The sequence below is a fragment of the Erigeron canadensis genome, chromosome 4, assembly GCF_010389155.1.
Source record: "Erigeron canadensis isolate Cc75 chromosome 4, C_canadensis_v1, whole genome shotgun sequence".
Taxonomy (NCBI): Eukaryota; Viridiplantae; Streptophyta; class Magnoliopsida; order Asterales; family Asteraceae; genus Erigeron; species Erigeron canadensis.
In genome coordinates, this window is record NC_057764.1 from 44,010,804 (window position 1) to 44,035,157 (window position 24,354).

At 35.1% G+C, this 24,354-nt stretch overlaps 3 protein-coding genes across 3 annotated transcripts; all 3 read right to left on the reverse strand.

Annotated features, from left to right (window-relative positions):
• Nucleotides 1–3,152: 3,152 nt before the first annotated feature.
• Nucleotides 3,153–6,218, reverse strand: LOC122595785 (probable polygalacturonase At3g15720). Its single transcript, XM_043768228.1, has 9 exons — nucleotides 6,057–6,218; nucleotides 5,649–5,789; nucleotides 4,623–4,793; nucleotides 4,440–4,463; nucleotides 4,105–4,312; nucleotides 3,934–4,015; nucleotides 3,751–3,856; nucleotides 3,559–3,675; nucleotides 3,153–3,418 (listed from the first exon to the last, which is right to left on the reverse strand). The coding sequence occupies exons 1-9, from the start codon at nucleotides 6,204–6,206 to the stop codon at nucleotides 3,185–3,187; spliced, it is 1,233 nt and encodes a 410-aa protein (XP_043624163.1). The 5' UTR covers nucleotides 6,207–6,218; the 3' UTR covers nucleotides 3,153–3,184.
• A 6,782-nt stretch (nucleotides 6,219–13,000) lies between these two features.
• Nucleotides 13,001–14,377, reverse strand: LOC122597693. Its single transcript, XM_043770263.1, has one exon. The coding sequence runs from the start codon at nucleotides 14,375–14,377 to the stop codon at nucleotides 13,001–13,003; it is 1,377 nt and encodes a 458-aa protein (XP_043626198.1).
• A 3,867-nt stretch (nucleotides 14,378–18,244) lies between these two features.
• LOC122597694 (embryo-specific protein ATS3B-like) lies at nucleotides 18,245–20,263 on the reverse strand. Its single transcript, XM_043770264.1, has 3 exons — nucleotides 20,156–20,263; nucleotides 18,612–18,719; nucleotides 18,245–18,484 (listed from the first exon to the last, which is right to left on the reverse strand). The coding sequence occupies exons 1-3, from the start codon at nucleotides 20,261–20,263 to the stop codon at nucleotides 18,245–18,247; spliced, it is 456 nt and encodes a 151-aa protein (XP_043626199.1).
• Between the last annotated feature and the right edge of the window lie 4,091 nt (nucleotides 20,264–24,354).

Sequence of the window (24,354 nt, forward strand, 5' to 3'; positions counted from 1 at the left end):
AGGTTTAGAAACAATATTTTATCAGGTAAAATTTTGTGTATGTAATCTACTTTTGCTGAGACTGCTAAGTTTAAGTCATGGTACATGAAGAACATAGCTTCAAACAGCGTATTTTGACACAATTTGTACGTTTGACTTGCATTTTCAAAGTTGCAATAAGAAGTTTTAACTAGATCTTTATATGAATGAAAAATGAAAGTTGAGAACCAAGTAAAGTTGTCTTGGAGCTGATTCTTAGGCTACAGGTACTCCCAATGGGGTATGCCATTTCTCGTCATTTCCTGCCACACCTTATCACTTTGATTTCAAGAGGGATAAGAATCCAGAAATGTAATAAACTTTGGACGAATGTCTATAGTGTGAAACAACTAAAGTTATGTTCATTGTATGTAATCATCTTTAAAAAATGTGTATTGTATGTAAGAATGCATGCTTGACAACTATATATAGCTGTCACTTGTTAGTTTTTTATTGGTCGTATACATTTTGTTACGTACAATACAAATTATTTAAAGATGATTACATACAATGAACACAACTTTAGTTATTTCACATTATAGACATTCGTGCAAAGTTTGTTACATTTCAGAATACTAATCTCATTTCAAAAATAACAACCCTATTTATCGCTTTCTTAACATTTTTGTTAATTTATACACATATCTACATGCATCCACACATATATAAAAGGGATAAAACCACACGCGGCCACACCCCTCTTCTTTACCACGTTGGTTAATCGTAGAAACCAACAACCCACTGAGGTGCTTCATATGGTGCCGGGTTTTTTTTTTTTGGGTAATGGGATACCTAGATGAATTTTACACCAATAACCATGTAGAGTTAAGTACAAGGAATGGTGCCGGTTTGGAAAGGGAAAGCGATAACTATTGTTTGGAGCCTAGTAATTATCCTCAAAACTTAATCGAATAATTATTTCTTGGTTATTTTTGAAATGGCAAATATTCCTACTTTGTCCTAGACTCCTAGATGGAGCTCGAACTCGTATTGTTTTGGTTGTTTGTGATTCATTTCCAAGTTCTTAACCATCTAATTTTTATTTTATTACACGATGTCAATATCTTCACTCTATATACACGACAAGTGTGATCAATCATCAACGTAGTTAATGCAAGTTTCTTGCTGATAAATGGAAGATGCTTTGGGTGTATGACTTTTTCATGTTTGTTACATTAGGACGAAATATCTGGCAGAATGTGTGTTGCATAATGCACATGGTTAAAAAAATGGGTGTCTTAAGTGTAGGAAAAGCAAGCTCTTTGCAAATATTACATACTCTCACATGTACTTATTTTGTGATCGAATGACTCATACCACGACCCGTTATGCTTGGAAATGGGATTATTTGGACTTTCATAATATCTATTTAACTAACCTAAAAACAAAAACTTTGGTTATAATCTAAAGTAACCATTGCTTTGCTCTTAGCTAATCTTCATGTTAAATAGACAAATACCCATAATTTGAGGAGGAAATAATTCGATGTATCTTATGCCATTTTCATTTGCTGGTTTTATTATCTTTTCAATTTATTGGATAGATCTTTGGCTCGTACTTCCTACAACTGGGTTTCAATGTCTATATACTAGGCTAGAGTTTTCGGATTAAATCATCGTTTTCCATTATATATTTAGAGAAGATATGTATCTTTCTTGAAAGAACTAAAATCCCTTATCCAAAAAAATAAATTAAATTAAACTAAACAAAAATATAAATATGAATAGAGTTAACAATTCATACCCTCTAAGCTCCAACTAGTATTAAATTGAACGATAAAGATATACGAGTAATTAATCACTAATCATTACAGGGTGTAACTCGAAAGTCGAAATAAGATTCATTAGATTTGTTTTCATTGTAAGTAACCAATAACTTGTAAACGCTAACAATATGGTTTAATTGTATTTTTTTTCTTCTAGTAAGTTGTAAGTTAACCAGATTCGCTACATTGATAGTTCACATGTATTTGTGCCACTCATTGGCTCATTATCATTATTTGTTGATTGTTGTAAAAGTAACGATCGGAAACAAGAATTCTACCGTTCAGAGACAATATATGAACCTCTTTGTACCGATAATACTACGTTACCATAGCCCGCTATAGTTGAAGGTATAGTAGGAAAGACATTATGAAAATGTGAAAACAATATTAATGCTATATTAGAAAAAAAAAATGAGTTACATGCTATTTTGAGGGTTTTTTTTTTTTTTGGCAAGCAAACTGTTTCAGGTTATTTCTTATTTTCTTTTATCACCATGTGGCTTTTAACTGAAACTGCATCGAACTCATATTAAACTTAACAGAAACTATAAATGATCTCAACAAAAAAAGATTATTAATATTACAAAATTTGTTGCTACTTGCAAGGCATTTGGGAAAAGGTTAATTGGTCCGTGTTAACATACTTTTTCAGGCTCACTTTTAAGTTTTTCGCTTTGTACCGTAGTCTTTCCAACTTTTAAGTACTTACCCAGAAGTTTTTTTTAATTTTCCTGACTTGACTCAAAAATTTTTCAATCAAAACCTTATCTAGTCTAATTCCATCTTTAACTTCTTACCCTAAATTCTTAATATCATTATAATTTAACCGTTAACTTTCAATTCAATTTACACCTTAAGATGTGGTTGCATTTCACTTTTAAGCATACTTTTTAATAGTTCTCTTCCAGTGTTAACTTCTTTCTTTCTTTTTTTTATTTTTTTAAATAACCTTAAGCTTTCGTTTGAACATTTTTTTTTGTAAGTTATCCTCGAATGAAACAAGGGACTCCCCCCCCCCCCCCCCCCCCACCCCCCCCACCCGCCCCTTTTTTTTTTTTTACTTTTTTATTTTTATCTCATATGGTGATTTTAGTTTTAAAAACGTGAGTTGAAATTGTTAGTTTTAAGGATATGCCATATACATCGCGTACACTTTGAAGGTTTTTGTACTAATTGTATATATACGGTGTAACGCTCTCCTATCCTAGGTGTATCAAGTGAAGACGTGTATCACAAGATTGATATTTAATTATGTACGTATTGCTAATTAAATGATCATGTGTAGGAACTTACATTTCATCTTATTATACATGATTAATTAAAGTAGCAAAGATATGACATACAAATACAAATTAAATATGAAATGCAACATCTATAAATTAAATTAACTATGAATTTCTTCTAAGGCTTGAGGCAATTAATAGAAGGTTTCACATGGCTAACTCTTCCATGGGCATTAATACATGTTCCAAAAACCTTTCTTTTTGGAGTTACTGATGAGCTGATATACACACTATCCATTACTATATTGGTGCATGCCACACTTTTACTGCAACTTAGATTGACCACATTGTCCATTTGTGATGTCCCCGCGATTCCAATGAACGATATATCGCTTATCTTCACAGCTGATGTCTGTTTATTCAAATATTATATATTCCACGTACACAAAAGAAGCGTCAAAAATCAATCAAAATTAATTAATATGCGAAACAAGTATTATATATTCGATTAACTTAATCAAAAGGATGTAGCTACAAGATATATATGCTTACAGAGGTTATACAGTCCTTTTGGGTGGGACAATAGTATTGATCTATCATGATAGGGTTATACACTGCATCAAACTTGATGGCCTTAAATGAAATCTTTCTTGCATAACCCCTTCCTCCCTGTTAAAGAAATCATACAGAGTCAGACCAGATCATTATTGAGTAAGATATAATAACTAATTTAAGATTACCTACCTGCCAAGATTTGATCCTTACTCCAGCCAAGGTTTTTGTCATGGTACAGTTTTGAACCTGTATATTTTCTACCACATCAACTCCTCCTTTCCCTAGTGCCCCAATGCTACACGAACATGCATGTGTAAATTGTTTATCGTCTTAATTTGTTTCATTAAAACAAGTGCAACCCGATATATATACCTAATTCCATGGCCCGGCCCACACATGATCCCGCTAATTTTGATATTAGATGAACCTCCACTAATAGCAATACAATCGTCACCTATGGTTATGATGAGTTTGGAAAATGATCAATATGTGAGATAAGATCGTTATTAACAAAAGAGGAATGGCGCGCAGAGAGTACCATACCTGTTCCAATGATGGAGTCGCGTATATTGACATTGGTGGAGCTAGCTATGTTAATGCCATCAGTATTTGGGCTTGTTTCGGGGGCAATGATGTGCAGATTAGACAAGATGACACCTTTACAAGTGGTCACTGTGATATGCACTCGTGGACTGTTTATATGTGTTAAACCATTGAGTCGCAGGTTGTTGCATCTTTTAAACATTAATGCCTGCCGGTCCACAAAAGTAAAACCATAATAATGATAGGATTGTAAACTAGTTTTTCGATCATACTTCATTTTGAGCTGAAAATATTGTTAACTATACAAGTAGCTAGTGATATATGAGGAAACTTACAACTGGAGCATGGCAAGTTGTACCCTGCAAATTAAGTGACATATATAAATAAGATTGTACTCGTTTTTTATATGATATGATATCATAATCCAAGATATATACTTTACAAATTCAAGATTCAATAACTTAGCAAATTAAATTTTGGCGTTATGAACAACAATGAATGAAGTGGATATAACTTACTGGTGGGGGATTACCAACACAGGCATTTTTCCACCACATGGGGCCTTGACCATCTATTCGTCCATTACCACTCACTGTAAGACCGTTGACCATCGAAAAAGAAAGCCATGAATCGAGATGATAACCACTCCAATCGGATTTCTTTGCTGGACCAACAATGTTTCCTGATACCTGTTTTTGTTCAAGATAAAGTTAACATATTTTTTTTAAATTTTTTTCCATTGGGTAATCATGGGATTATGATGCTAACCAATTTGTATAGATGGTCTAATTCATGGGCCTTTAGGACTAAAAGGATTGAGTAGAAGCAGGGCAATCCGTCTATTTCATGGGCCTTGCTCAATAAGTAAAAATTAGGTCTTTTGTATTCCAAGGTTTGGCATAAACTTAAGAATAATTAGTTAAATAAATAATACTAAAAGAAACTAAATTATGGATTGGGTCATGTACTTGTGCTGCTCTATTGATATATACACACACTTAATTGGAATAAAACTAGAGGCCCTTATTTGATATGGGCCCCTATTTCATAATTTGGAATAAAACTATAGGCCCTTATTGGATATGGGCCGTACTTCATAGAACATATAGCACAATCTTAATTTACGGTTTTGACTCTTGAGTAATAGGGACAAGGGGTATAATACACGGACAATGTGGTGTTAGTGGTAGAACACACCATACCGAATGATCTTGGATGGATATGACATTCACATATATTACTCATTTACTAATAAAATGCTAAAAGTTGTTAGTAAAACCATTGTGTTTAATTTTCAAATTTTTTTTATCATAATCTTGGCCGAGGTATTGTGGTTATATAGTACTTTAGTACAAATTAATTAGAATGTACGGTTTACTTTTTAAAGCTTAAACAATAACCAATTTGCAAATAAAAAAAAAAAAAAGTTAAAAAACGTTTTGGGACTAACAATAACAATAGCTAGCAGGGCAACTTATGTTGTTAACCCATGCGCGCCATCAATTAGCTAGCTAGGATAAATCATACATATGTATTATATGTACCTGCACAAAAACACGGGAGGGCTTGCAGGGGCCACTGAAAGAAACTGGCTTCAACAAAAACGTCTTCCTTGCTGGTATGACTATTATACTCCTACCGATTCGTTGCGCTTGGCATGCTGCCTTCCATGCCTTCACAAATGCCTATATATACATAATTTTCATCATACTGTGTATTGTGTAAGTATTTATATTACTTCCCGAAATCTAATTTTCATAATATAAATAGTCGAAAGAGTTATGAGTTATTTAAAGTTAGAATTTTTACCCCTAGATAAACATATCTAAACCTATACGATTATACAATTGTGTAAAACATAAACTTGTACATGCATCATGCATGGGCTCATAATACGACAACAACCTTAGAGTTAGCTAGCTAGATGATATAGTTGTTTAGAAATTAATTACCTGGGAGTCGTCGGACTTCCCATCTCCCTTAGCTCCAAATTTTGTCACATCGAAGATGGTGGTCGACACAAGACTAATTCTAGAGAGACTAGTTGAAGCCAAAGTAGTGGACAACATGCCTACTAGCAAGATGATCAACTGAACCTGCATATAATATTGTGATGCATAAATTTACTACTAATAATAATTAGCAAGATGTCCAAGTTTGAGTCTTTTTCTTTTAACTTTGACTGTAAATAATTTTGTTTAATTATATAACACTTGATATAACATATATATGAATTGATTGAGTTTTGAATGCACTTTTCATTGATATAACTTTCATTAACTAATATATAACACAAACAAAGATAATTACGGTTAAAATCGAAACGGAGGGTACACATGCAATTACCAAATGTTATAGCCTATTTTATATAAATTTATATAATTTCCCTACTATTATATATCTTTTTCAAAAATATACAAACGAAAGACAACTAAACTCACCATTCTGTCAGACTCCATAAAATGTGTAATGAATGAGGACTTTACTAATTTGCCTGTCCGTACTACTATACGTTCGATCTATGTGACGGTGTGTGCACACATTATATATATACTCCTCTTAATTTCTACACATATATAATTACACTAATTAACGTTAGAATTAAGTTAGATACTCGTAGTACATAATTCTGTACTCCGTATTTTGTATGGTTGACTTGCTATATAAGACTTCCAATGATATGAAGGATTACTTATATGTAACTAAAAGGTTCTTATTCCGGTTATATTCTCTCAAACAAATTATAAAAAGCCAATACAACTCGATTATATTTTTCAGGACTTTTTAGGTTTTTTTTTTACTTACACACATAACCTACGCATGTATACGTTAAACAAAAATTGTTATCCGGAACGGGCTTCGCCCTTAAGGAAATTCATAAAGGGTAGTTGGTGTGATGATAGGTCATAGAGGATGATGAGTCATAGCGTGATAGGTCATATATATGGGGTGATCGGTGATGAGTGATCTACTTAACGGGCTCTGCCCTTAGCTGCTATGGCTTGACAGGCTCCGCCTTTAACCTTCGTTATTGTTTACAAATAATCATTTAGTAATTTACATGTGAAAACAAAGATCATACACATTTGTAAGTTACCAAGTACAAGGAGAAAAAAATAATGAAAATTAAAAGTCGTCAAAAGTATATCGAATCGCATCTTTAATGAAAGAGTACGAAATTTTAAGACTACCATGTTTTTTTCCATCTAACGATTTACGATTTGTGAGATAAAACATTTTGAATGATACACATGAATTTTCATTTTTTATTAAAGAGAGAGAAAAAAGAATGTGTAGTCCAGAATGGTTATCACGTTGTTTTTTATTTAAGGGTTCTTAAATAATTCTTTCTGTCGCCCTCTATTAATTTATATCTAAAATTGTTTTTAGAATAAATTCTAGGCCATTTTACTAATTAACAATGATCGACCAGCTGAATAGTTATCGGGTAAATGATTAATAAATGAGAAATAATACTAGCTAAATTGATCGACCAGCTGAATGGTGATCGGGTAAATGACTTAAGAAATGAGAAATAATACTAGCTAAATGTTTGTGCACCGGATCGCGTTAGGGATAGATGGGGGAGGTTTGTGGCTCTGATTATTAGCGATTCCCTGAAGGTAGAGTGTAAGCCTCTTTACGCCAATCAAAGTCGGAGTGTTATATCCTTCTCATCTCGTCTCGTCTCCCTTTATATAGGATGGAAAACTCCCTTGTAGATAGGTTTTCCCCCGTTTAAAGGAATAGATTTAACTTCCTAAATTAGTTGGAACCGATCGTCCTTATTTTAGGGAAGAAGAGATTTGGGTAATCTCTTCTTTATTTGAGTATTATTTCCAGCTGGGCGCCTTTCACACGCAGGTTCCTCCGTAGCGCTGCGGGTTAGCACTTGTTTGTTTGGCAGGCCCTTCGTAGCGTAATATGGATACGCCATCAAGCCCCCCAGTCCAAGGGGATGATTTTTGCCAAATGGTCATTCCCTTGGACTATACTGAATGTTGGTGTCTACCAGGGGCTATATTGCAATTTGTCTGAATCCTAATTAATCTCTTGATTTGAAAGGTTTTAATCAGTATTTAAAAGTGGTAGTTCGGCGTGTATCTCAAGGCACGATTTCGACGGCCCTGATTAGCATGCAGCCTTCCATATAAAGCCGATTTTCATCTTCATTTAGATTTTATTTTCGACTTCCACTTTTTTTATTTTTCAAAACAAAATCCCTTTTTTCTAGGGTTTTTTCCGAACTTGTCATCTCCGGTCATCGCAGTAGGTACGTCATTCCTTCCCTTTAATTCTTATTGTTGTTCATCGTTTCTCTGTTCTGATGTCGAAAGAGGGCATAAAAATTACTGAGTCCACCGTTATTCGATCAAAGCTAACTACTTTTGTTGATAAGTTTTTCCCTGGTAAAATATCTTTGTTTAAAATACCATCTGACGGTGACACTGTTTTGACCCCTCCTGATGGGTATGTGGGTTTTTATTTGCAGTCAGTATCTGAAGGCAATGTTAGGTACCCTTTTTCTGCTTTCATGCTTGAAGTCCTTGACTTCTTTGAAATCCATATTTCTACCATCACTCCTTTAGGGTTGTCTAGGATTATTGTCTTTGAGGTGATGTGTAGGGCATATGGCGGAGAGCCGTCATTAGATTTGTTTAGGTACTTTGTTCAAACTTGCCCCTCTGGTGATTGGGCTACAGTGGGCAATCGCTCTAAGGCGGGTTGTTTTAAGAGGGGTGGGTTGGATATTCATGACTGGAAAAGTCAATTTGTGTTCATGAGATCATCGTTAATCCCTAAGGAATACGAGTCTGTCACCGATAAAAAGTTACTGTGTGTCCATGCCAAATATGACAACCCTTTCCCAGACTATGTCGTTGATACATTGTGTCGAGAAATTCGGTTGCATCCCATAACAGTTGTAGCATATCCTGATGTTGTTTTGTATAAAGCCAAACTGATACCATCTCTGTCTGGTGGTGTGAATATTGATGGTAAGTATCGCATCATCCTTTTTACCTCTTTTTTGTTAATACTTTAGTTTTTGATATCTGTTTTTGCAGATATGACTTTTAGGAAATTTGTAAGGAAAGGAGTGAAGGAGGTTACTGTTGTGCCTCGCATTGAAGGACAGGGAAGTTGATGTGCCAAATCGAGCTTTAATATTTGTAAACTAAAACTACCAAAGAACTAACTATTACGCACTCACGGGCAGTGGACCCGATCGTTTGTAATATAGCAAAGAGGTAAGTCTGAGTTCGTTCTCAGGGACTGTGAAATGATTAATTGCTTGTTAAATGGTTTGGAAAACAGGTGTTGCTCGAAATTCCCTTTGACAATTAAACAAATTGATTTGCCAATTGATTGCATAAAATTAAAGAAAGATTCAGACAAAATAATTAAAAGTCATCCACCTTGACTTCCCTTGACTTCAAATGTGATTGCATTTGATGAGGAACAAATTCTTAAGAGTTTGAAAAGTAGTCGTGACAAGATTAAACTATTCACATGGTACCACCATCCATGAATAATTTATCGATCCACCTGACTAGTCTAATTACCCAAGCCGGTACCACCAAGACCAAGACAATTCTTCTAACGATAGTTTTTATCTACTTATCAAATTATCAATTGAACCTATGTGACAATAACGTGGTACCACCAACCGATATCAATCACGTTGACAAATTTAATCTTTACTTAAAATGATATTCACTATCATACCATGAACTAGTGATAATTACTTATAGACAAGTAACCGTTTTAAAATCACATACACATTCGACTGGTACCACCAACGAAGAATCATATGCAACCAATATCGATTTTAATTAAATGAAAAGAATTAAAACCATCAAGATCACGGAACAACGATAATTAAATAAACCCTTTTAAATTAAAAATATAGCAATCACATTATCCGTCTAGTTTCATCAAGGTGGACGATTAAACAGTTAGCCACTCATGATCAATTCACAATAATCAAAGAAACGGAAAAGAAACATGAAGTACCAATTGTTTGAAGAAAATAATTTGCAAGACAATAATGTAGATACGATCTAGATGGGTGCCCGTAATATCTTCAATGAGTCCGCCTAAGTGAAACACTTGATTGGAGAAGGAAGAATCCTGATAGAGCAGCTCCTAGAAAGAGTTTGAATACCTCGAAATTCGTGCCTAGGGTTTATATTTATACCTCTTGAAAAATAAGGCTTTAAGTCGGCCGTTGACTTTTGTTGACCAGCCTCCCACTGCGGCGCAGTGGTCATGTGAAGGCCTCCACTGCGTCGCAGCCAAATATCACTGGAATTCCCTTCCTATGCAACATGGATGACTGCGGCGCAGTGGGATCGTGCATGCCATCCACTGCGGCGCAGCCAAATATCTCTGCCAAATCTTCGCGTGCAAAAGGGGTGACTGCGGCGCAGTGGACTCGTACAAACCCACCACTGCGGCGCAGTCGTGCCCTACGACTTGTCTCTGTTGACTTGCTTGATCACTGCGGCGCAGTGATCCTCGATTACGACCACTGCTGCGCAGCCAAATCTCACTGGACAAAAATCACTCGTGCATGAATAACCACTGCGGCGCAGTGGGCAAATGTGCATTTCCACTGCGTCGCAGTGGACACAAAGACTTCGACCACCTCGTTTTCAACTTTCAACTCGCCACTTTCATCATTTATTTTGCATAAATCAACTCTCGACTTCATGAATTATTGTATTAGCCAATAGTCTTCCAAATGTGAGCCAAATGACTACGTAACCTGCTAAGCGCCTGAAACTACTAACAAACACCATAAACGCGCCAAATGCACACAAAGTAGACTTAAAACATATAAATAAATGTCCAATAATGATGTGGGTAATGGGTATAAATTAGTCACATCAGAAGTGGTACTGCTGATGCGCCTTCCCAGAACGCAGGATCTTCTTGCATCCATAACGACAATCCTGAGGTGCAAAGTGCTGCAGATCCACCAATCCTGAATGTGGATTATTCTGATGTTGAAGTTCTTGAAGTATCTGCTACTGATAAGAAGAAGAAGAAGAAGTCAGCTCCAAGCGCAAGTGTCCCCCAGTCTGTTGTAGGTCAATTGAAAAGAAGGAAAGTAGGCGATGAAGCAAAGGATTCTGAGTTCCGTAAGCCCTCTTCCCCTAAGACTGGTACCTACTTTTCTACATCCTGCTTCGTTGTCATTTTTCTCTGTCAATAGCTATGTATCATTTAGTGGCTTCATTTTCCTGACATGCTTGTATTTTCCCCAAAATTCTTGTTTGATTTTTCCCTTTTTGCAGCTTTGCATGATCAAGAAATTCTGAATTGGTTGAATGGTGACAATATGAATGCCGAGGATGTGAAGAAAATTGACAACATGGACAACGAGACCTTCCTGAAGGTTTTCAAAAAAGATCGCCAGTTCCATGCTTACCTTGATGTTGTTGCTGCTAGGCGTTTTACCAGAATGGCTATTGATCTGAGATCTAAAAGTTTGGAGGTGCATTCGTTGACAGCCACTGTTGAAGATTTGAAAGCCAGGGAGGCCAGGTTCGTGACTACTGTTGAAGCATCAGATCTGGTTCAGAGTTTGAGGCAGCAACTGAACATGTTGAAGGCAGACGCCATTGTCCATGAAGAGTCTTTGGCCAAACTCCAAAAAGAAATTGATCAGGAAAAGGAAAATAGTTGTTTGCTGCGTGATCAGGTTGATTTGCTGAAGATTGACAGAGCAAGGGTAGTGACTGAGGTGATCCCGTATGTGAGCAAGTCTTTGCTTTATAGCGATGAGGTTGGGCAGCTGTTGGGTGATTTGACCTCTGCTGAGAGGGCTGATGAGAGGTCCACTGTGTTGGAGGAGTTTTCGGCCGAGGGAAAGTATGACCTGACCTGCAGGGGTGATTTCGTCCCTAACCCCTCTCATGAGCTGGAGGTAGCTGATCACAAGTGGAAGGAAGCTGTTTTTCCATTCTTGGAGAAGGTTGTTGCTGACCCTCATGCTGCTGTTGAAGACTTGCTTAAGATTGTCCCTGATGTGATTCAACCGGAAGACAATGAAGGACCCCAGTGATCAGGCCTGCGTGCCTTGGTATTTGGCGTATGTGCCAACTCAGACAATTTCATCTTTAACTATGGTGCCTGTGGATTTGAAACAATTATCATCTTTTTACAGCCTTATATGGCTGTGTTTATGGATATTTTGTGCAACTCCTATAGTGCTGCATTTGTGAATATAACGCAGGGTGGTTATGACTTACATCTACAATCTTTTATACTATATGTGCGTAATTGTTTGCAGCAGATTGTGTTTGCGCTATACTGTCTGCGAACCGCTATGTGGTGTTATATACCATTTTTGTATGGTTTGAGAGCCATTTGCTTTTATATAATCTTTCATAAAAGAAAATTTTTCTTATATGGTTTGGGAACCATTTTACTTTTACATGGTCTAAGAACCAAACCCTTTTTTATCGGTAAGCAAATTATATTTTGCTATAAATGGTTTGGGAACAACCTATGCGTAGCAAGGTACTTTATGCTACGTGCGGTTTGAGAACCGTCTTAGCATGCTTTACATGTCAACGTCCGTTGTGGCGGACGTTTGCAAATTTCTCCGGAGATTTTTTATACATTTATGGGCGTCCCCATTTTCTTTTTTCATCGTATACGAATTAATGTTGTATCTCTTTTTCCTTGTATGTTTTTAAATTTATGCGCAAATCTATGCACTTCTATTTAAATACGATGAGAGATACACAAATAAAAGGAACATAAGCCTTTATTTAATAACACATTTGAGGTTACATACCATACCCTCTAGGCTTTTCAAAATAAAAGATAATAATTAATAAAAAGGTTTTCCCTTACTAAAATTGCCTTGTCTTTGGTAGGTGGTTTAGTATCCATCCATGCGGCCTAGGTAAGGTCCTTCGCTCCATGTCAGGTAATGTGGTCCATCCTGGCCTTCTTCAGATAGCTTTTTGTTCTTTGTTACTAAGGTTCCGATGCCTCTATTCGATTGGTACTTGATCATGCCGTGGATGACGGATGGGATCATTTCAAACTTTTGTATCCCGGGTCTTCCTAGGATCGCCTGGAATGGGGAAGTTCCATTGACTACCAGAAAACTAATTTTCTCAGTTCGCTTCCACCTTCCCTCTCCAATAGTCATCTTAACCGATAGCTTTCCCATGGGGTTACCTGTTTCTCCGGAATACCCTTGTACCGAAGCGTCTGTCCTCTTGAGGTTCATTCGTGACACAGGGTGTAACTTCCAGAATGCTTCTTCGTACAGCACATTACATTCACTCCTTGTGTCTACCATTATCTCCTTAACTTTTGATATTTCCAAAAGGGCAGTGATTACCAGTGGGTCACGGAAGACCTTGTATGTTGAAGGAAATGAAATATTGCCTACATCGCCCCGGTACATCTTTGGGAGTGGGCGCTTTTCCACAGGTTTTTTCTTCAAGATAGCATAGATAGTTTTTTCTAGGCCTTTTTTCTTTTCTCCTTGTTCATCCTCTTTTTTGGGGTTTTGCTGCCTCACACTTTTAACCAGGTGTGCCAGCTTTCCTTCACTAATAGCTTCTTCTATGGCCTTCTTTAGCTGCCAGCAGGTGTTAGTATCATGACCGTAATCCTGGTGGAACTCACAATATTTGGAAGTGTCTCTTCTGCTCCTTGGGTTCAATCGGGGTGGTGTGGAGAAACTCTTTGCTACGCTTTCGGTGAGCAGGATTTCTTTTGGGGTTTTATTCAGTTCTGGTAGAATAGTCTTGTGGAACCCCCTATCTTCCTTTTGGTATGGGCTATATTTATGTTTTTCTCTATCATTTCCCCATTTTCCCCTTTTTGCCGAAGTGTCTTTGTCATGTGGGGGACTATTGTCCCCTTTAGAAGCTATTTCTCTCGCATCCAAGAATACATGCGTTCTTTTTTGGACTTGCTCATAAGTATTTGGAAGATCCCTATATAGGAACTCTACCAACGGTTTGTGTCGAAGGCCATGAATTAGTCCTGATATCCTTTGGGACTCAGCGAGGTCTACTATATCCTCTGTCTCCGTGGTAAACCTGTCGATGAACGATCTACAGCTTTCTGTCTCTCTTTGTCTTATCCCGTGGGCTGCCACGTGGATTTTCTTGTGTTTCTTCTGCTGACTGAATCGGGCTCTGAACTTTTCCTTGAGGTCGTCAAAGCTAACAATTGACCCTTTTGTTACGCTCTTTAACCATTCTCTGGCATCCCCTTTGAGAGCAGACCTAAACATTCGGCACGCAATGGGTACGTTCCATGCTTACATTTCTGCCACCCCCTCAAATGCTTCCAGGAAATCATCCGGATCACTTTTTCCTTTGTAGGTCCCAAGGTGGGAAGGGTATTTCAAGTCTGTCGGGAAGGGGTAACTTTCTATCCAGGCGACGAAGGGTGAGTTTTCGACGCTCCCTCCAACCAAACTGAGTTCTAGGGCATTTTGGTACGTTGTAGCCCCCCAGTTCTGGGGCCCATATGGTCTTGGAATTGGTGCCGACCCGAAGGTCTGTGTTGCAAATTGGGGTGCAAAATACTGTTGTAAGGGCCCCATCGCCTGATTGCCATATGGCTGTGGATGATACTGTGGGCCGCTCGTGTTTCCATAACCCTGGCCCGTGTATCCTTGGTTATATAAGCCTTGATACATTTGGTCCGAAGGTCCTGTGATGGTTAGCCCCGGAGGTCTCTGATAGGTGTAACCCGGAGGTGCCTGGTGGTTTGGCCTGAAAGTCCTGTGTTTGCCCCAGAAGGGATGTTATGATTTTGAGGCGCACCTCGTGATGGGCCATTGTTGTTACCTCCGGGATTTTCTGTAGTGTGCTGCGGGTTTTGATCTGGAGCAGGTTGTCCCCTAGGTACTTCGGGACGTTGATCCTCAGGTCCTGTACTCCTAGTGCGGGTGTCATCTCGAGTCCTTCCTTCTGGGGGCAAGTCCCCGGGTTCGGAGCCCTCGGGCCTCCCTCCTTCTGGTTGACTTCGAGGATCTTGGCGTGCGAGGCCCCCGCTACCTAGGTTAAAGCCGTATCCGGCTCTAGTTCGAGATCTTGAATTTCTGGGATATCTCCGAAGTCCTCTTGGCGGAGTTTCTGCATCATAATCGTCATCTGTCTCGCCATCAAAATCTAGCACCCTGCTGGTGCTACCCAGTGCTCCAGTTCTCCTAAGATGACTAATAGTTTGTCGGATATGACCGTAATTCCTGATGATATAATCAGGGTCAAACAGCATTGGGTTTCTTGTCGGGGATCCCTGTGAAAATCTACCGCGGCCTTCGGGTGTTTGGTTAGTGAGCTCTGCGCCGCCTTCAACGAGGGAACCTGTTTGTCGATTATCGCCAGCAGGTGTTACAATTGCTGGGCCAGAAGTGGGTGGGGTATTCCCAACCGGTTCGTTTCCAGTCGATCGCTGAACTTGTGATTCGAAACCTGGTGGTATGTCAGCCATTTTCCTAGCCTTGATTCGGTACCTTTTTTTTTTTTTTGCAAGATCAAAATAGCACTTGTCCCACGGATGGCGCCAATGTTTGTGCACCGGATCGCGCTAGGGATAGATGGGGGAGGTTTGTGGCTCTGATTATTAGCGATTCCCTGAAGGTAGAGTGTAAGCCTCTTTACGCCAATCAAAGTCGGAGTGTTATATCCTTCTCATCTCGTCTCGTCTCCCTTTATATAGGATGGAAAACTCCCTTGTAGATAGGTTTTCCCCCGTTTAAAGGAATAGATTTAACTTCCTAAATTAGTTGGAACCGATCGTCCTTATTTTAGGGAAGAAGAGATTTGGGTAATCTCTTCTTTATTTGAGTATTATTTCCAGCTGGGCGCCTTTCACACGCAGGTTCCTCCGTAGCGCTGCGGGTTAGTACTTGTTTGTTTGACAGGCCCTTCGTAGCGTAATATGGATACGCCATCACTAAACTTATGATAAGTTACAAACAAATTAATGATTTTTATAAACTAATGTGTTATCATCAATCAAAATAATAATAATTAAAGAGAGTAAAAAAGAAAAAAAGAAACAAATATTGCCAAGTCTATTTGTAAAAGTTTCTTAGGTAATAAGTATTTAAGTCTAGTATTTCTTGAAATAAAATTGACTAAAAAAATTAAAGAACATGTCTCATGGATCAAATGATCGAGTCAAAGTCCCTTCAAAGTGTTGATTAAAATTCGTTCTTACAACCGCATATAAACTACAAACGTAGTAATTGATAAAATTATATATAAACTAGCGAATTTATCCGGATTTAATCGGGACATTTTAATTAAAATTATATCACCTAAAAAATATGCAAGTAATCTTTGGAGATAGTGAATTAAATAACACAATATTTATAAATTAATAAAATACCTATTACATTAACAAAACATAAAAAGATACTCCGTATTATATTATATAAAATAATTTTCTTTATTTGTATTAAAAGATTAATAGCTTTAAATAAGCATTTAGTGATCTATTTTTAGTTAAAAGTAGTGTAAATTATTTATGACATTATAATTAAAATAAAAACCTTTTAAGTAAAACTGTAAACTTGTCACATCACATTTTTTCTAAAAATACTTTTAAAAGACAATTGTCTTTTATTTATTATAGAGATGTGCACTTTATTCGCGTCTCTCTCTCTTGATCTTTCCCTTTTCTTTTTTTTTTTTTTTCTTTTTTTTTTTAACAATAACAGTGACAATATTTATGCAATTTAAACGAAGTACCAATGATAAGTTCCGGTTTAACGTAAAGTGTTGGTTTACAAGTGAAGGAAAAGTTAATATTTGCAAAGGTCACCCTTACTCAAGCTTGGTGGGACTTTTTATGATATGTAAAAGGTCAACTCAGCTTCTAATCCATATATTATATTAGTAATCAGCGCCCTCTATTATGCTATTTGCATATGCTATTTTACTTTGTGACATGTGACATCTCAAATACGTGATACGCTTTGGTTTTCTTCTAAAGATTTGATAAATCGTATCTTTTTTAATAATATGTTATGTTTCAAGTGGGACACGAAATTAATTGAAAGTGTTCATTATTTAGGCTTTAAAAATCAAGCTTTAAAGTCTTATCGGGATGAATTCTAGTTAGAAGGTTTCGAGCATCATTTAAGCTTTAAAAATTAAACCGTTCTAATTTTTTTTACACCGTTCTAATTTTAAAAGTATAAGTGTATAACCACAATAATGTGGCCAAGATGATCAAATTTAAAAAGCAGAATGGTTTTCTTTACAAGTTATAGCATCTATGAAGCAAATGAGTTATGAATGTCAAATCTTTCCCATGATCATTTGGTATATTGTTCTATCACACACCAATCATCATCACATTGTCACCAACTTTATGCCCCTTTTAAGCTTTTAGTCAAGGCCAAATATTGGGTTGTCCAACATATTCAATATTCAATGGAGCATGGCCTATATTGAATAAGGGCCTATACTTTTATTTTTATTGATTGTGTATATAATTAATGATGTAGCCCAAATAGAGGCCCAGAATTTTAGTTTCTTTTAGGATCTAAGAGAGTATCTCTTAGTTATAAGATAAAGATATTTATGAAAAAGTAATAAAAATAAAAAAAATAAAAAAATTACGTGTTATATTCATGTGGTTTTAAGACGCTTTTTAGATTAATCTTAAAAAGGATTTTATCATTTAGTCCGAATTTAACTTATTCTTAATATCTATGCAAAAGTTTTGCCTACTCGATATTTTAACGAAACAGCCCTGTCCCTAGCTACTTTTGAGGAAAAGTTCACTAAATCAATCAAGCTTTAAAGTCGATCCAAACTTAAGCTTTGAAATGGCTAAGTTGGACATGGTAAGGTCGTAAGGATAACCGGCCATAATCCGGAAACATATGCAACTGTAAAGAAGAAATTAAGAACTAATTAGCATAGAAAAGCATAGAATTCATAAACGAATTAATTAAGAGCAACAAGTACTAAAATCATCAGAAGTGGGGTTCAACAAGCTAGACATCAAGATCCATTTATTATCAAAGTAATGTATATATAAATAGGATCATCGAGCGAGTCATTTATTTATCGAACTACATACACACAAGTAGCTAGACCAAGCTAGCTAGAAAGCCAAGCATCCATCGACCGATCTAACAGTAATTGACTCCATACCACATATCCCCTGGAATCCAATCATTTATCTCAAAAGAAACCGGTCTCATATTCTCACCATATATCTCTACATTCTGTGGTAACCATCCGTCGTATCCACTTCTGTAAAAGTCTATATAGCATATGTCTTCCGTACACGGACCGTATATCTCAAACGTATCCTCTGAACACCGTTCAAATGTCCTTGTTGACGGGTCGTCTAGACCCTGTGCGTAAACCTGCAGATTTATCGTCAGTTTTATCATCGATCATTATTATCACTATGATATATAGTTCTATATATCTTTTTAACAATTTGTCAATCAGTAGAAATTATAAACTTGAACATTATATATTAAATCTAACCTGAGTACCGTACCCATCACCGAACGAGAGATGGATTTGGTCTCGAGTGTATGCAACTGAATTACAGCTCGTTACGATCCGTACGGTGTAGGAACAAGTTTTTTCATTCTGCATATATATATATACATATCATGAGGTTAGTCATCATATCTGTATATATATTAAAAGAGTAAGAATCTTAATTTTTTAAAGGCCTCTTTAAACCTAAAATTATGTTAAAACTTTGACAACTAAGATTTCATCCTATGTGTCATTTTCAAGTTTTTTTTACAATATATTAAATTAAATAAACACTTTATATATAAAAAAATAACAGACACCTAAGATTTCATCCTATGTGTCATTTTCATATTTTTTTTACAATATATTAAATTAAATAAACACTTAATATACACAAAATTATATAAAAAAAATAACAAAAATACATCCCATATCAAAATTAAATCCCGTACAAACTTAACATATATTTTTAAATTATATATTTATCAAATACCTATACATTTTATATCATATATACATCTCATTAATAATTTGGTATATTAACTAGTGATTTACTTAAATATATTTATTTTATAAAACCTAAAATCTGTTTTTACTATATTTTTTTGTGAACTTGACTACACCCTATAGGCCTATACAACCTCAAATTCCAATCCAAAACAAAACTATGTAAAACTTTGATCTTTCATTCAACTAATTATAAGTATTTTTCTTATTCGGTGCAAATTTTGATCTTTCATTCAACTAATTTTTGGTCCCAAATTTTTTTTTTAATTCCGTGAGTGAGCTAAAAACAAAAATTTTTTTTTATGTTTTATCGGGGTTTTCTATGTTAAAAATATTTACATTTTTTTAAAGAAACTTTCTAAACAGGCGCACATCGTGCAGGTAAAAGACCTAGTATATATATATATATATATATATATATATAAGTTTTTAAAAACAAAGTGCATGAAAATGTACTTTAAACACATGCATCTCTTTTGATTATCATGTATGTGTATTTAACTGAGAATTTCTTTTGGAACTAATTTTTACATATATATCTTTATGTAGAAGTAAAAGGGCTAAGTGCATAAAGCCAAAAGTTGAAGGGTGATGTGTAATAGAATGTAAAAAGACGGCAAGCCTACTTTCTTTTCATTTATTTCTGAATTGAATATCAAAGAGTTAGATACACGGATGGTCCTTGGGGTTTTACAAACATCCATAGGTGATCCTTTCATTAATTAAAAGTCAATAATTGAGCCATTTATCATTCGAGTCATAGATGTCATCTCAAAACTTAAAAGAACCAAACTTGATAATATGTCATAATTCATATGTATACAAGTTATAATATGCTACATCCATTTCAACAAATACACCAAAAAGAAATTGGAAGTTCGAAACATACGATTAAGATTTTAATAGACTTTAGTGACAAAATAAAACAAATGTGCATGTTAAATACACTTCTTCCTTTTTTTTTCTTTTTTTTTTTTTTGTCAATGCTAAATTAACGCCTAAAGTTTATGATAATTAGTTATATTACTGGTACGAACCTGATGACTAGATAGTGGTGTTTTGATGATTGATTTTGCTTGTGATGTTGTTGAGATTATTATGGCACACAACACAATAAAACACACAGCTGACGATGATCTCATCATATTTAATTTGCTATTTGCTATTTCTCTTACTTTGTTTTGATGAAGGATTGTATGATGATCAGCATGATGATATGTGTGTTGATAAAGTAGTACTACTGATCATCGTTCTGAATCGATTAGCTACTTGTCAAACTATTGTGTTTTTTCTTGTGAGGTTAGGACGTTTGGGAGTGCTAGTCAACTTACACTTGTTAGCTACATGCATCTATGTGTGAGTAATATATGATTATAAATTTACAATGTTGTTGTAAAATCATTTATTTGTCATTTTTTTGGAGGGGTTACGTAACAGAAAATTTTATTCACAGCTTTCGGTACTTCAATTCAGATTAATAAAATGCAAAACAATTGTTGGTTGGTTTTATTACAACATATATGTTCTAAATCACGTAGTATATAGGTTTTCTAGCTAACCCTGTTAGGCATGTGCAAGTCTACTAAGTAAATAGACTTTGTATTAACTAAAAAGTTCATGAACCATTTGCAAAAAATTTATTCGTGTTTGTTTGTTTAATTAAGAACTACTATTTAACAAATCTTTCGTCGTTCATTCAAATTCATGAACCATATATATAAATGTTTGTATTATATTATAAAGATAATTCCCTAATTATAAAAATAGCATCATAATTTGATTGGAATTCTTTATCTAAATATAAATATCTTTAGTAAATACTAAATATCTTAATTAATAGTCAGTTATCTATACTAAAACAAAAACTAAATACAAATATACTACTCAAAAACAAACCTTTTTGTGTTAAAATATTAGAATTATAATTAGGAATGTTGGGTAATATCATAATCATATGTTTACAATTTTTAATTTAACTTATTATCTTCCTAGTTATATGTTTGTTTATTGGTGTTTGTTCATGCTCATTCATTTGTGTTAACATTTGTTTATAAACACAAATATAAACAAATTAACTAATTATCTTAATGAACAAACATAAAGACAACTTTATGTTTGTTTATCCATTTGTAAATTGTTCATGAAGTGAAATGAGCAAATATGAACAAGATTTTGTTTGTGGTCATCCCATTCGTTTACGGTCCTAGTCCTATAGTCGTAATGTCAAGCCAAACAAATTAAGTACCAGAACACATTGTTTGAACACAAAAAAAATAGGTACCAAAGCGATGTATATACCACGAAAGCACTAGCTAGTCAACAATATCTATATATATTCGGTGATCACTACAACGCGATACTATGAGATATTGCACTCTATTATAAAATAAAATAAAAAATAAAAAAAGCAGATAGAAGAAGACGACCACGAGAGCAGGAATATTGTAAAGCTCTTGTTGGCGGCGATGATCGTCAACAAGGTATAAAATCAAGAAACCATAGGACTACGTAAACTGGAAGCATCACAAGGCCATATGCAAACTCTACGAGTGGAAGAATACAACATAAGCAAGGGCATATATATTGAGATGTGAATTGTTTTTGATATTAATGATACAATGAAAAGCTTTATATAGTCAATATACAACTTGTTCATCAAGTAAAGACAACTAATTATTAGGAAACTATAATCTACTAAATATATAAAAGATATCAATCTACTAAATATAATATAACTAGGAAACTATACTTAAACTAGGTAATATCTTTAATACGCCCCCGCAAGATGACTGACTCGTTAGAGAAGCCAATCTTGGACTTGAAATCTTGTACTTGAACTTGTAGAAAACTTCCTTAATATGCCCCCGCAAGATGATTGACCATATCTTGGACTTGAACTTGAAAGCTTGATCTATGACTACCGGTTTTTTTTTGAGGTAGCGAAGAACCCGACTGAGGGGCTAAAAATTTGATGAAAAATAAATAAAAAAAGAAAAGAAAAAGTAGGTTGCTCATTGAAGCAAAAAGAAAAAATAAATAAATAAATTGGTTGCTCGTTGGAGCAATAAGAGGAAAAAAAATTGTTCGAATAAAAACCGTCCACTACGGTATGGGCTTATGAATGAAATTGCTCGTTGGAGCTTTTGATTAATGAAACCGACCACTACGGTATGGGCTGAGAAAAAAAATTAACTGACCATTACGGTATGGGTTGTGAAAGAAAAACAAAAATTGAAACCGGCCACTACGGTATGGGCTATGAGAAGCTGTTGTGCATTATTTGAAGGCTACAAGTTAAATAAACCGGCCACTACGGTATGGGCTGAGAGAAGAAAAAAAAAATTTGAAACCGGCCACCACGGTATAGGCATACGAATGAATTTGCTCATTGGAGCTTTGTAAAAAGATGTAAAGTGAGGTTGTTGCGCATTGTTGGAAGGCAACACCCGAAAAAAGAAATTTGGCCATTACGGTATGGGCAAAGAGAGGTTGCTCGTTGGAGAAACATTAATTCAAACCGGCCACTACGGTATGGGCATAAGAGGAAAAAAAAATTAACTTGCCACTACAGTATGGGAGAGATGAAATTGATCATTGGAGTTTGATGATTTTTGTTGTTGTTTATGCTGTCTAGTTCTTGGTCGAACTAAAGCGAAAAGAAAAATAGCTTGTACAGAGAAAAAAAAAAGGTATTTAATTATTTATTTATTAGAGGTTGATCGACTTTTCGAGTTGGAGTCGAACTATGTTTGGAGTTATGGAATTTGGATTGCCACGTCTAGGCTTGTCGGCAACTAGGAGCTGGGAATATGAATTTCAATTGTTGTTGTTTTGTTGACAAATTGATGGCTGCGAATGAATCGAAGTGGCGATGCATAAAATGATTTAACGAAGAAAAAGTCTGCTACGAAGTGATAAAAATTGATGCGGTTTTTTTTTCTCCGGAAGAACAATTTGCTCGTTGAAGCGGATTTGGCTCTGATACCATATTGAGATGTGAATTGTTCTTGATATTAATGATACAATGAAGGGTTTTATATAGCCAATATATAACTTGTTTATCAAGTAAAGACAACTAATTATTAAGAAACTATAATCTACTAAATATATAAAAGATATCAATCTATTAAATATAATATAACTAGGAAACTATACTTAAACTAGGTAATATCCTTAATAATATATGTGCAAGTCACCAACTTCCTGCAATCAAGCACAAACATATATATATATATATATGTATGATCATCTCATTGATTTACATATATACCGTTAACAAAAATATGCCCACAAAGTAAAAACAATAAATTGATTATACATAACTCGATAACGCAATCATTAATTGGATTATAATATACTAGGTATTTTACCCCGCGTGATGCGCGGCTAGTTATAAAGGTTATTTTATATATTAGTAAATAGGTATTTTATAAGTTTATTATGTGGAAATTGATTATGTTATAGTTCATGATTAAATTCTGGTCACCTTTTGACTTTTCTAACATGTCAATATTACAATCACTCAACCTACCGTGGTTATTAAACACTTCTTTTGAGAACATTTACCCTAAGATATTTTGATATTATCAACAACACCATTTGTGTAAAAATAAATCAAATGTAAATTGATAATGTAGTAAATTCCTACGTGGCAAAGTCTAAATATTTTTAAAATATATTTATATTATTATTTAATTATATTGTATATAAATATTCGAAAAAAATATGGAGGCGACACGTAAGAAAATTCCTACGTGGCAAAGTCTAAAAATATTTTTAAGTTGAGTTGGATGGCTTTATAAAGCTAGGATTCTTATTGTTTTATTAGTTGTATAGATATAGTTAATTATAAGTTAAATTGTATACATAATAAGAATAATATACGTACCCAATCCCATATATAATAGACCCGACGAGGGAGATAACTACGGCAACCAAAGCGAATGGCAAGCTTAAGAAAAAGGCCACCTGAAATCGCCGCACCACAACATTGTTAATCGACGACGACTAATTAAATCTTGGCTAATTTTTATTAAGGCATGTGCTTATAGGCAGGCCGTTCTCAGGACATCTTGCTTGCCACGTCAACATCACATTTCTCAGGATTTTTACCAGGACACACACTGCCTATAAGGACAGCTTCTTTGGAACTTCTTCACCACATTATCAATTCTTTTAACATTTTTTATAACTATATATATATTTAACATTAAAACACACTTAATTAATTGAAAAA